The sequence below is a fragment of the Rutidosis leptorrhynchoides genome, chromosome 3 (genome assembly GCF_046630445.1).
Source record: "Rutidosis leptorrhynchoides isolate AG116_Rl617_1_P2 chromosome 3, CSIRO_AGI_Rlap_v1, whole genome shotgun sequence".
Taxonomy (NCBI): domain Eukaryota; kingdom Viridiplantae; phylum Streptophyta; class Magnoliopsida; order Asterales; family Asteraceae; genus Rutidosis; species Rutidosis leptorrhynchoides.
Genome location: NC_092335.1, coordinates 335,261,581 through 335,276,695, shown reverse-complemented (window position 1 = coordinate 335,276,695; position 15,115 = coordinate 335,261,581). Strand labels below are relative to the sequence as shown.

Sequence of the window (15,115 nt, the reverse complement as noted above, 5' to 3'; positions counted from 1 at the left end):
TTAAAAGTTGTCCCAATGGAATAATACGCCGATGTGTATTCGGAGATGAAGCTAGTTAAATCTTAAACCATTGTCACACAGGACCAACAGGAGGGCATTATGGGCCTCAACTTACAGCAAGAAAAGTTTATGATGCTGGATTCTACTGGCCTACAATTTTCAAAGACGCACACCTTCTTTGCAAATCCTGTGATGCTTGTCAAAGGGCCGGAAAAATAAGTCAACGTGATGAAATGCCACAAAATGTCATTCAAGTATGTGAAGTATTTGACATTTGGGGTATTGACTTTATGGGTCCATTTCCAAAATTTCATAATAATCTCTACATTCTCGTTGCCATTGATTATGTATTTAAATGGGCGGAAGCACAAGCTCTCCCAACTAACGATGCACGAGTTGTAGTCAACTTTTTAAAACGTCTTTTTGCAAGGTTTGGAACACCGAAAGCTTTAATAAGTGATCGGGGTACTTATTTTTGTAATAATCAACTTGAGAAAGTTCTTAAAAGATATGGAGTAACTCATAAAATCTCCACCGCATATCATCCACAGACAAGTGGACAAGTTGAAAATACCAACCGAGCTTTAAAATGTATTCTAGAGAAAACCGTAGGATCAAATCCGAAGGAATGGTCCATTAAATTGGAGGATGCACTCTGGGCTTTTAGAACAGCCTACAAAACTCCAATTGGAACCACACCTTTTAAACTCGTTTACGGAAAAGCATGTCATCTTCCAGTAGAAATTGAACACAAAGCATTTTGGGCTTTGAAGACATGTAATCTTGATTTACATGAAGCCGGGCGTCTACGATTAAGTCAGCTAAACGAATTAGAAGAATTAAGACTTGAAGCATACGAAAATTCGTTAATCTATAAGGAAAGAACGAAGAAATGGCGTGATAAAAGAATAAGAAGTTCAAAAGAATTTAAAGAAGGAGACAGAGTTCTTCTTTTCAATTCACGATTCAAGCTATTTCCTGGAAAATTGAAATCAAGATGGTCTGGACCATTCATAGTCAAAAGAGTTTTTCCGTACGGAATAGTAGAATTAATAAATTCAAATGGGATTGAATTTAAGGTTAATGGTCACAGAGTTAAACATTACATAGATAGTCCAATGGAAGTTGACAACGAAGTTAATCACAATTTCAACACCACAGCTAACTAAGTGTGGGGAGGTTCGAATCTTTTTAGGGTAATATGTAATTCTGTTAGAGTTAGATTTTCTGTTTTCGTGTAGTTCTCGAGAATGAAATCCGAATGGTCTTTCCCTAGCAGACCCTAAAGAACTAGTCTTCTCCCCCAATTCTGAATTTTTATTTTTTTAGGTTTTACGAGATGAAGACTTCCTGTGAATTAAACCATGGTCTAATGCTACACACTTTGATCACTAAACGTAATAATGACACCCTTCCAAGTGAAATAGTATCATTAATCAGAGGAAAATTGGATGGAGTAAGAAAAGAATCGAGAAACGAAAATAATAAGTTACAGTTTGGTAAAGGAAAATCAAAATCCGCAGCGAAAAGAAGAGCACGACACCTTGAAAGATGTCACAAATGCGGAAAATGGTCACACGAAGGAAAATGTTCGACGAATCAGACATATTCCAATACCGAATTTGTTACTTTATGCAGAGACGGACCGTTCATATGTTTAGAAGAAAAAACATTAAATGCTCGAGGTTACGCCTATGTAGCTATGGAAAATCAATTAGTCCGACTATCTTATGAGTGGGCTAAAGCATATCACTAAAAATACTATCTCACAGGTAAGTATGTACAGTTTTCATTTTTATTTTTATTTTTAACCTTTTGATAATAAACGCTAAATTGTTCGCTATAAAGGATTAAATTGGTACTCAATAAAATTAGGTTTTGCGACCGAAATTATTGATATCATACAAAAATTTACTACATCACTGCGAAATTTACCGTTTATTCTTAAGGTATAAATATCTTTAATCAATCAACCCAAAATATTTCAAAAATTCGTCATGAGTTAAACTAGGTTATGGAACCGAAATTACTTTACCGAAAAGAGGGGCTTATATTTTTGATAATATTTGATTGATTAAAGTAGGATAAAAGACCAAAAAGATTTTTAATTTTAATTTTTACCATGTTTTTAAAATTAATATTTAAAAATTAAATTAATATTGTGAACATTTTTAAAATCAATATATTTCAATTTGTAAATATTTGAAAAATTAATATTTTTAATATAAGTTTGTATGTATAAAAACAAAAATATAATTTAAGTTTGGTGTGAATTTTTAATATGAATTTTTAATTTTATGCATTTTAAATTTAAGTTTGGTATGAAATTAAAAACAAAAATTTACTTTATTTCGTTAAGTTAAAAATTTGATTTTTAAAATTCGTCGTGAGTTGAAGACTAGGTCGTTGAACCGAAATTGCTTTACCCAAGGGAGGGACGAGAACTTTTATTATCATTATTTTTAATCTTATTGAACTAAAGTATGCCAAAAATATTAAAAAACCCAAAAATCTTTGCTTTTAAAACCGCGCTTTAAATTGACAAATTTTAAAATTTTGTCGAGGGACGGACTAGGACAACGATCCGAAACGCCCTCATCCTAAAAAGAAACAAATTTTTAAAATTTTATTAATTATATGTTTTATAAGTTATAAGTTAAAAAAAAAAAGCCAAAATCACTGTACCCGGACCCCCATGCGATCGCATGGGTTTTGAACTTCAACTCCATGCGATCGCATGGAGCTGAATTTTTGGCCAGAATCAAAAAGGGCAGCGAGTCTGTTCTTCACACAACAAACACACATATACACGAACATACACCCCAAAACCTCTCAATTTTCATCAAATTTTCACCAAATTCAACCAAATTTCTCGCTACAATCCGCTCTAAACATGAATTTGATAAGGAGTTTATCAAAAAGGGTAACAATTTCACCCCTAAATCTCTTTAAATTTGATTTTAAGTGTTCTTGAGCTATATTTTTCATAATTTGTATTTGTTAATTTCTAGTGTAATTAGAGTTAAATTGTTAGTATTTTATGCATGTATAACCTAGATTGATGCTATTTAACATGATTTGAAGCCAAAAACTTCAAAATTTTTAGAAATCTAGGGTTTGTGTTCTTGAGCAATTTGGGGCTTTTTGATATAAACAGGTTATGGCCGATTTTTGTCATGAATTATTGCTAAATTGAGTAGTGTAACATGTTTAGGTAGTTAAATGATCCAAACATTGATCCTAAACATGATTTTTGGAGATTAAAGTGGACTTTTTAGGTGCAAAATTCATGAACTTGATTAATTTGATATAATTGCCATTTGAGACTTGTTTAATTGTTAGTAATGACTATTTTGACATGTTATTTGAGTTAAATGCTTATGAACTTTGTCTACATTTTCATATGTGCTTATTTGAAAAAGTGTAGAATTGTAAAAAAATGTGAAAATGTGTATAAGTTTAATTTTGATTTAATATGTTATTGTGATTGTTTTAAGTTGTTATTTTGCTAACACTAATGCATATTTGGATGCACAAATTTTGTGTTTAATGTGTTTTGCAGAGAGCCGATACTGGAGGTTCATCATCATCATCATCTAGACGACCTGCTCCAGCTCCTGAACCAGAACCTGAACAAGTACCATAATAGGAACAACAACATCAGCCTGATCAACATGTACCTTATTATGATCCGCTACAGTTTATTAATGAATTCATAGTATTTCCGATGCATCCACCTGTAGAATACCCAACGATTCCTGAACACACGTTGCATCCTAATCTGAGATTCGATAGACGATGGAGAGATTACCCGACATATCAAAGTAATAAATTCAAATTAATAACGAAAGATGTAGAGGTGCCTAGGGTAATTGATTGGGATCCTTTGGAAAGGGTCCAACTAGCTGACCGTGTTAGGGAGCATTTGATACAAAGGTAGGGCAGTTCTTCTTTTACAGATTGGGAACGATTATTCACCATTCGTAGACCTATATATAAGGAATGGTGTGTAGAACTTATGAGTACTATAGCATTAAATGTAGATGTAGATAGATTAGATGATAGAAGTTTTCTTAGGTTTATACTAGGCGGTAGGATGTACAGGATGCCCATGCTGGACATGGCCAGGGCATTACAGATATATACACCCGCTGAATTACTACTACCCGATTGTATGAATTTGATTTATCGTGGTGAAAGGGTAGATAGGAATTTTGACGCGAACGCCGTTTGGAGGCGTATGTCTGATTATAATGTTTTTGGGCGGGGAGGAACATATACCTACTTACATATTAACAGAGTCGAGCTTCGTATAATTCAAAGATTTTTGGCTAACTCGATTACACAGAGAGATCACAACAAGGAAAAATTGACCTTACATGATTTATTTTACCTAAAGTGTATTCGAGACACAAGAGGCTTTGTTAATATCCCTTACTGTGTTGGTTTTTATTTATCTAAGATGGTTGAAGGAATACAGGAAGGGGGGATTATAGGAGAAGGTATTTTTGTTACTCTCATTGGAGAGTATTTAGGTGTAGATAAGAACCAAGGGGGTCCACTTTTGGAATGTAGGGAACAGGTTGAGCTTTTAGGATTGAGGGTTTATGCGGGTGCTAAGGTATTGAAGAGTAGACGCAACCAGGCAATACCCTATGTAGGTAGTCATCCTCAGGTAGAGAGAGGCTCAGATGAGGAGATGGAGGAAGCAGATGACATTAGGGATGTCATTCGGGAGGCTATGACTGATGTCTACCAGCGTGTAGATGAGGTAGACATGACAAACGCGGAGAGATTTCGTCGGATGTAGCAGTGGCAAGCCCGTAATGATTACGAGCATTCCAGGCAATGACAGCATGATAGATGGGACTATCATCAGCGTCAGATTATGAACCAGCTGTCACCTCAGGAGCCCTACATCCCGACCCGACCCGCTTACTATCCTCCACACCAGCCCGAGATGAGACCACCTTATACTCTCTATGACCCTAACCAGGCATACTAGTACACCTATCACCAACCATGGAACCCGGACGATGACATGAACTGGAACCCCTATCCATGATTGATATAGTTCCTGTTAGTAATTTATATGATTTTTAATTTTTATTATTTCTGTTTATTTATGTTTAAACACATTATATTATGATACTTTTATTGTAATGTTTAATATTTTTATTATGTTGTACTAATGTTTCATTTTTGATTTGAAAGTGGGATTTTAAGTACCATTTCAAATTGCCATGCATGTTTATATTTGTATTATATGTATTTTATTTCATGTACAAAACAGGGTAAAACAGCGCATTTTCAAAGACTGGCATTAAGTTCAGCAAAAGCTACTAATTTTGACGACAAAATGAAAAACAAATGTGATATAACAACAAGATGGAATGAACAAATGATATGCACCATTTATCATTCAGCAAACAAACGCCAATATGTTTGGAAACTTTGGTAAAATTTAATCATTTTTCTACGCTAATCACCCTCAATAATTTAAATTGTTACTGAATTCTTGCAAATGAGGGCATTGCAAGATCTTAAGTGTGGGAAGGGGTTAAATTCTTTCGGAATTTTAAATTTTTTTTTGATTTAAACACTTGGTTATTATTAAAAATACTAGTAACACAGTAGTTGTATTAGAATCTAGTGCTCTCTGATAATAAAGAACAGCCCTAGTCTTATATACTGACTACACAATTCTAGTAAAATTTTTCAAAATTTTCAATTAAATGAATTCAAAATCATGTTTATACATATTTATGAACGATAAAACTAGGTGTTAACACCGAAATTATTGTTACCTCGGGGAGGACATAAATTGAGAAACAAACCAAAATGTTAGAATTCATTTAAAATGGAATAGAGGACAATAAAAAGGAAAATAAAAGCCAAGTGTGGGAAAAATCTACCAAGTTATTTAAAACATATATCACATATTTTTGTACAAATAACTGAAGATACTTTTGCTTTGGACTAATCTTAACAGTTTTACCCAATTTACTGTAATATATTTGAAAGAAAAGATGGATCTACACGATGAATCAATTCCATGATTAAAAGGAAGTAAAGTCTTCCGAAAATGAAACGCGCTTCTTGATTTAGGTCATGAAGTTGTCGTCCAGACCAGCTGTAGGTTGACGAAAAATCTAGAAAAGTCATCTCTAAAATCAGCAGGAAATCCACGGACCTCAGCATCAAACAGGGTCGCCAAGTGGTCAGACTTATCCTAACCATGAGAGGATCTGTCTTGTAAAATGGGGAGAACGCCGTGCAAATTAGCTGGATAAGACTAATGAACCAGATCCCCAGAAAGGATAATCTCCTTAAAAATCAAAAATCAGCTTTTAAGCCTGATATTACTCAATCCTAGAGATTGTCCTTAAAGATTGAGAATTACAAACTCATGGAATTCAATGATATCTAAACTCGAGCTTGAACGAGAAAATAGTTTGATCAAAATTACAAACCGATTTGTTTTCTGAAAACCCATTTTCAATGCGTTCATTACCGTTGAACGTAAAATCCTAGAAATTCACCTGGAATTCATTAGGTCACCTGAACCAAATCGGGTGTCAACCGTAAGAACGGTGGTTGCATAGCATGGTCAAATACATGACCTTGTGCCAGACCGGAAAATTATAAGGGTGAGCTTTACTATTGCTCCTACCAAGGATAGTAATTGCATCCGACACGTTATAGACCATAATTAAAAGCATGTCAGGGGACATTGCCTTAACAGTTACTTGTTCAACGCTTTCCTTTACAATCGGACGGTAGTTTACTGAAAGGTAATATACGGAGCAAGTATACTGGACGTGTTGCTTTCCCAATACAAGGTTAGCAAGTGGGTGACACAAAACCACAAGTTTTGAGCTAAAATTTTCAAATCTGAAACCCACCAAACCCACAAAAATAATTTGCAAACACCGGTGAAGGGTTATTTCGGAAAACTTATCTAGGGTAAAAGCTAGATTGTATTTTAAAAAGATCAAATATTTTCATAAAGATCCAATTTCCTTAAAGGATCTAAAATTTTATAGTCATGGAGACTGTAAACCACATCGTTACTACCATTGTTTATACCGCCGTATAGAAATCACTGATGTACAAAGTGTGAAGAATAAAGAAGTGATTCTAGTATTTTTATTTCAAGACTATATTGCTTGAGGACAAGCAACGCTCAAGTGTGGGAATATTTGATAATGCTAAAAATGAACATATATTTCATAGCATTATCCCTCAAGAAAGACAAGCTTTTAGTTGCAATTGTTCTATTTACAAGTGATATTCGTTTAAGTAATAAGAGGTGAAGACAAAAGACAGATTCGACGAATTGAAGACGTAAACGACCAAAAATCTCAAAAGTACAAAATACAATCAAAGTGGTTCCAATTATTGATAAGAAACGTCTCAAAATTACAAGAGTACAAGGTGCAAAACGCAAAATACAAGATATTAAATTGTACGCAAGGATGTTCGAAAATCCGAAACCGGGACCAAAGTCAACTCTCAACGCTCGACGCAACGTACTAAAAATTACAAGTCAACTATGCACATAAATATAATATAATATTTAAATAATTCTTATAATTATTTAAATATCATATTTATATATTAAACCGTCGGCATACAAAGAAACAAACTCATGTGAGCTGGAAAAAGGGGCCATACGATCGCATGGACAGGAAGCTTTAATTCCATGTGATCGCATGGTGGTAGGTGACAGGCCACATTGCTATAAATTCGCGTGTTTTGGTTCAATATATATCATCCTATCTCTCTATCTATCATACGTAAATATATATATATATATATATATATATATATATATATATATATATATATATATATATATATATATATATATATTAATTATAATTATAATTTTAATTCTAATAATAAGGGTATGTTAGCGAATGTTGTAAGGGTTTAAGTCGAAATTCTGTCCGTGTGACGCTACGCTATTTTTAATCACTGTAAGTTATGGTTAATGTTATTTTTAAATTAATGTCTCGTAGCTAAGTTATTATTATACTTATTTAAGCCGAAGTAATCATGATTTTGGGCTAAAAATATTAAAATTGGGTAATTGGGCTTTGTACCATAATTAGGGTTTGGACAAAAGAATGACACTTGTGGAAATTAGACTATGGGCTATTAATAGGTTTTATATTTTTTTAACTAAATGATAGTTTGTTAATTTAATATAAAGATTTACAATTGGACGTACCTATAAATAACCATATACACTCGATCGGACACGATGGGCGGGATATTTATATGTACGAATAATCGTTCATTTAACCGGACACGGGAATGGATTAATAGTTAATAGACTTATTAAAACAGGGGTGAAATTATGTACAAGGACACTTGGCGTAATTGTTAACAAAGTATTAAAACATTGTTACAATTCGAATCCCCAATTAGTTGGAATATTTGACTTCGGGAATAAGAATAATTTGACGAGGACACTCGCACTTTATATTTATGACTGATGGACTGTTATGGACAAAAACCAGACGGGCATATTAAATAATCCAGGACAAAGGACAATTAACCCATGGGAATAAACTAAAATCAGCACGTCAAACATCATGATTATGAAAGTTTAAATAAGCATAATTCTTTTATTTTCATATTTAATTGCACTTCTAATTATCGCTCTTTTATTTATTGTCATTGTATTTAATTGCACTTTTAATTATCGTACTTTTTAATTATCGCACTTTTATTTATCGCAATTTCATTATCGTTATTTATTTTACGCTTTAAATTAAGTCTTTTATTTATTTAATATTTTACATTAGGTTTTAACTGCGACTAAAGTTTTAAAAATCGACAAACCGGTCATTAAATGGTAAAAACCCCCCTTTTTATAATAATAATATTACTTATATATATTTGTATTTTTATAAGTTAAAACTAATATAGCGTTAAGCTTGTTTAAGTGTATCCCTGTGGAACGAACTGGACTTACTAAAAACTACACTACTGTACGATTAGGTACACTGCCTATAAGTGTTGTAGCAAGGTTTAGGTATATCCATTCTATAAATAAATAAATATCTTGTGTAAAATTGTATCGTATTTAATAGTATTTCGTTGTAAAAATAATACTATTTCCTAGTACACCTCGCACGACATCACGAAGTTAGAGAAGAATTCGATAGGTTCAATTGCGAATTCCTTGAATACAGGGCTAGAAGATTTAATGATTTTATTGCAAGTAATAGTCTGATGGAAATTCCATTGGGTGGGCGAAATTTTACTCGAGTTAGCGATGATGGGGTTAAATTTAGTAAGCTTGATAGGTTCCTAGTTTCCGATAAATGTCATTTTATATGGAGTGATCTAACCGCAGTTGCTTTAGAAAGAAAATTTTCGGACCATTGTCCTATTGTATTAAAAGATGATGAGAGAAATTTTGGACCAAAACCATTCAAGGTGTTCGATGCTTGGTTTACTGATGAGGGTGTTGATAAGCTTATTCAAGATGCTTGGAAAATTTCGGTCCCTGAGATTCATCGTACGGATTGTATGTTCAGAAATCATCTTAAAAATGTTAAAAATGCGCTAAAGGATTGGAGTTATAACAATATGAAAGGTATTGATGGGGATATTGAGGCTTTGAAAAGTGTTGCGATTAACTTAGAATTAAAGGCAGAAAGCGTGTTATTAGATGATACAGAACAGGCCTTGTGGAAAGAATCAAGAAAAAAATGGTTAGAAAAGGAGAGGCTGAAAAAGGAGATGTTAAAACAGAAAGCTCGCATTAAATAGGTGATAGAAGGCGACGAAAATACAAAGTACTTCCACTCAGTAATTAGGAGAAAAAATAATAAATGCAATATTCGAGGGTTGTCGATTAATGGTGCATGGAATGTTTCGCCTGTTGATATCAAGGAGGAAATTTTTAAACATTTTAAGCGAGTTTTTGTGGAACCAATTATTGAAAGGCCTTCCATGGAAGATTTTTCATATCCTTCCTTGTCTAATGATTCAACATCCGCGTTAGAACATCCATTCGATGAAAAAGAAATTCATGATGCAATTTTCGATTGTGAGAGCTCTAAGGCACCCTGACCCGACGGGTTCAATATGTTTTTCTTTAAAAAATATTGGGATATTATCAAAGTGGATCTCGTTAATGCTATAATGTGGTTCTGGGAAAAAAGTGAATTTTCACGGGGGTGTAACTCTTCATTCGTTACATTAATACCAAAGAAATCAGATCCCCTTGGTGTCGGTGATTTTCGTCCTATTAGTCTAATTGGTAGTTATTATAAAATAATTGCCAAGATGTTGTCAAATAGATTACGACGAGTTATCCCATCTCTTGTCGGCTCGGAACAAAGTGCTTTTATAAAAGGTCGGTATATTTTGGACGGTGCTCTAATTGTGAATGAAAGTATAGAATATTTAAAAGATAAAAAACAAAAAAGTATCATTTTCAAAGTTGATTTTGAAAAGGCCTTCGATTGTCTCAATTGGGATTTTCTTTTGGATGTTATGAGATGTATGGGGTTCGGGGCGAAATGGATAAATTGGATTAAATCATGTCTTACATCGGCATCTATTTCTATTTTAGTAAACGGATCCCCGACGCGTGAATTCTCTTTAGGTAGAGGCATTCGACAAGGGGACCCTCTTTCCCCTTTTCTCTTTATTCTTGCGGCGGAAGGGTTAAACATCTTAGCAAAAGCGGCCATTGAGAAGGGTTTGTTCAAGGGGGTTGAAATCGGGAACGATAAAGTTTTAGTTTCGCATTTACAATATGCAGACGATACCATTTTTACTGGTGAATGGTCTCGGGCGAATGCGTTAAGTCTCCAAAACCTCCTCAAATGTTTTGAATTAGCATCGGGGTTGAAAGTTAACTTCCATAAAAGTTGTATCTATGGTATAGGCGTGAGTCAAGATGAGGTTAACCGTATGGCAAATCGATTTGGTTTCCAAGTGGGGTCATTTCCGTTCACATATCTTGGGATGCCTATTGGTGCAAATATGAGCAAAAAGAAATGTTGGATTCCGGTTATTGATAAAATAAAAACGCGACTCTCAAATTGGAAAATGCGATCGATGTCATTTGGTGGAAGATTGGTTCTTATCAAATCGGTTCTTAATAGTCTACCGTTGTATTACTTCTCGCTTTTTCGTGCCCCGAACTGTATCCTTAAATCACTTGAGAGTGTGAGGCGAGCGTTTTTTGGGGCGGGTCGGGTTCGGGTTCCAAAATTTCTTGGGTCAAATGGGATCGTGTCGTTTCACCTTATAATTTGGGCGGGTTAAATATTGGGCTTTTAAAACATAAAAACCTTACTTTATTGGGAAAATGGTGGTGGAGGTTTAAAACCGAAACCGAGTCACTTTGGGTCAAAATTATTCGAAGCATCTACGGTTCATGTGTTGCTTTGGGGTTGGATAGCGAATCACTTCGCTCTTCAAAACCAAGCACTTGGCGTAATATTGTTATGGCAGGTCACGAGATTGAAGATATGAACATAAACTTTAAAGGGTCCTTCATCAAATCAATTGGAGATGGTTCTTCAACACTTTTTTGGGACGAAACTTGGGTTGGGGGAGAAAAACTAAAGCTGTTGTTCCCAAGGTTATATCAGTTAGAAGCAAAGAAGGATGTGCTGTTATGCGATCGAGTCAACATGAAGTCAGAAACGTTGATGTTTAATTGGGAATGGTTACGGGCTCCTTATGGTAGAACAAAAGGTGAATTCGATGCACTATTGTCACTTATTTCCAATTTTAACTTTGATGGTACATACAAGGATTCATGGAAATGGTCTTTTGCAAATGATGGGCAACTAACAGTTAAAAAACTCACTAGTCTTATTGAGGAAAAGGCATTTGAAAACAATAATCTTAATTGTGAGACAATGAGAAATAATTTTATCCCAAAGAAACTAGAAGTCTTCGTGTGGCGTACGGTTCAAGGTCGTATTCCGGTTAGGGTGGAGCTTGATAATCGAGGGATAGATCTTCACTCCGTAAGATGTCCGATGTGAGATGATGATTTGGAGACCGCATCCCACTCTTTAGTCTTTTGCAAAGAAGCTATGGAGGTTTGGGATAAGGTCTTTGCGTGGTGGGGATTTGGTAATATGTCGAATTTAAGCTTAAACAAAATCTGTCGCGGTAACTGTCCGAGTTCTACTTCAAATTTTGGTAAAAAGTTATGGCAAGCCGTCGAATGGGTCTGCTCATACTTAATTTGGAAGAATAGGAACAACATGATTTTTCGAGGGAAAAAATGGGTCTCTTCGGTCTGATTGAATGAAATTCAAATCAAATCTTTTGAATGGATTTCAAAAAGATCAAAAGGGCGTCGTCTTGATTGGCTTACTTGGCTAAATGATCCTAGTATGTATCTTAGACTAGTTTAATCCATAATGTCGTGCGGGTTTGCTATCTTCGTAACCTAATTATATCGAGTATGTAATTACATTTTTGTGTTTGGTGTGTCCTTTTGGTTGTTAAGGCTCACCATTGTTTCTATTTTTTTTTATCAATAATACATGCTTGCTTTTCAAAAAAAAAAAAATATTATAATAGTTACGGGTTGTCAGTATGCTAAATACTAACGCGTTCTAACTTACGAACTTGGTAGAAATCTTTCAATTTGTTCATTTTGCAGCCTGTAGGAAGGTCAATATATTTGAATGGCAAGGAACCAACTACACATCATATCTAAGTTGCTAGTTCGTTGATTGGTTCACTTGGAACCCCGATCCCATGTAAGCAACTTATCACAAATTTCACTTTAACTCTGGACATCTTTTCAAAGTATTTGAGAACTTTCATGATATTTTTTGCATTTCGTTTACTCCATCCTCCCATAAAAATGGTATCATCCGCATATTGTAAGTGTGATATTACCACTTTATTATCCCCGACTTCTAATCCTTTTATCAAGCCAATATATCGAGCTTTTTTGGTTAGCAAGTTCATAACTTCGGCTATTATGATGAAGAGATATGGGGATAAGGTGTAGTGACCCGATCTTTTCCATGTTTATATATATTAAATGAAATTGACAATTATATGATTAAGTGTTTCCAACATGTTAAGCAATCAAACTTGTTAAGACTTGATTAATTGAAATAGGTTTTATATAGACAATTGACCACCCAAGTTGACCGGTGATTCACGAACGATAAAACTTGTAAAAACTATATGATGTCATATATATAGTTAACATGGTATTATGATAAGTAAACATATCATTATGTATATTAACAATGAACTACATGTGTAAAAACAAGACTACTAACTTAATGATTTCGAAACGAGACATATATGTAACGATTATCGTTGTAACGACATTTAATTGTATATATATCATATTAAGATATATTAATATATCATAATATCATGATAATGTAATAATTTAACATCTCATTTTATATAATAAACAATAGGTTAACAACACTAAATAGGATCGTTAACCTAAAGGCTTCAAAACAACATTTACATGTAACGACTAACGATGACTTAACGACTCAGTTAAAATGTATATACATGTAGTGTTTTAATATGTATTTATACACTTTTGAAAGACTTCAAGACACTTATCAAAATACTTCTACTTAACAAAAATGCTTACAATTACATCCTCGTTCAGTTTCATCAACAATTCTACTCGTATGCACCTGTATTCGTACTCGTACAATACACAGCTTTTAGATGTATGTACTATTAGTATATACACTCCAATGATCAGCTCTTATCAGCCCATGTAAGTCATCTAACACATGTGAGAACCATCATTTGGCAACTAGCATGAAATATCTCATAAAATTACAAAAATATTAGTAATCATTCATGACTTATTTACATGTAAACAAAATTACACATCCTTTATATCTAATCCATATACCAACGACCAAAAATACCTAAAAACACTTTCATTCATCAATTTTCTTCATCAAATTGATCTCTCTCAAGTTCTATCTTCAAGTTCTAAGTGTTCTTCATAAATTCTATAAGTTCTAGTTTCATAAAATCAAGAATACTTTCAAGTTTGCTAGCTTACTTCCAATCTTGTAAAGTGATCATCCAACCTCAAGAAATCTTTATTATTTACAGTAAGATATATTTCTAATACAAGGTAATACTCATATTCAAACTTTGATTCAATTTCTATAACTATAACAATCTTATTTCGAGTGGAAATCTTACTTGAACTTGTTTTCGTATCATGATTCTGCTTCAAGAACTTTCAAGCCATCCAAGGATCCTTTGAAGCTAGATATATTTTTCTCACTTCCAGTGGGTTTATCCACAAAATCTAAGGTAGTAATTATGTTCATAACATCATTCGATTCATATATATAAAACTACCTTATTCGAAGGTTTAAACTTGTAATCACTAGAACATAGTTTAGTTAATTCTAAACTTGTTCGCAAACAAAATTTAATCTTTCTAACTTGACTTTAAAATCAACTAAACACATGTTCTATATCTATATGATATGCTAACTTAATGATTTAAAACCTGAAAACACGAAAAATACCGTAAAACTGGATATACGCCGTCGTAGTAACACCGCTGGCTGTTTTGGGTTAGTTAATTAAAAACTATGATAAACTTTGATTTAAAAGTTTTTCTTATGGGAAAATTATTTTTCTTATGAATATGAAACTATATCTAAAAATCATGATTAAACTCAAAGTGGAAGCATGTTTTCCAAAATGGTCATCTAGATGTCGTTCTTTCGACTGAAATGACTACCTTTACAAAAATGACTTGTAACCTGTATTTCTGACTATAAACTTATAATTTTTCTGTACAGATTCATAAACTTAAGTTCAATATGAAACCATAGCAATTGGATTCACTCAAAACGGATTTAAAACGAAGAAGTTATGGGTAAAACAAGATTGGATATTTTTACTTGTTGTAGCTACTTGAAAATTGGTAACAAATATATACAAATCATATCCTAGCTAACTTATATTGTATTATACATGTATTCTAATATATTATGTAATCTTGGGATACCATAGACACATATGCAAATGTTTTGACATATCATATCGACCCATCTATATATATTATTTGGAACAACCATAGACACTCTATATGCAGTAA

The 15,115-nt window shown here is 33.4% G+C and overlaps 1 protein-coding gene across 1 annotated transcript; it reads left to right on the top strand.

Moving 5' to 3' along the window:
- Nucleotides 1-11,480: 11,480 nt before the first annotated feature.
- Nucleotides 11,481-12,029, top strand: LOC139901141 (uncharacterized). Its single transcript, XM_071883879.1, has one exon. It carries the CDS (start codon nucleotides 11,481-11,483, stop codon nucleotides 12,027-12,029), a length of 549 nt encoding a protein of 182 aa, XP_071739980.1.
- Nucleotides 12,030-15,115: the final 3,086 nt, after the last annotated feature.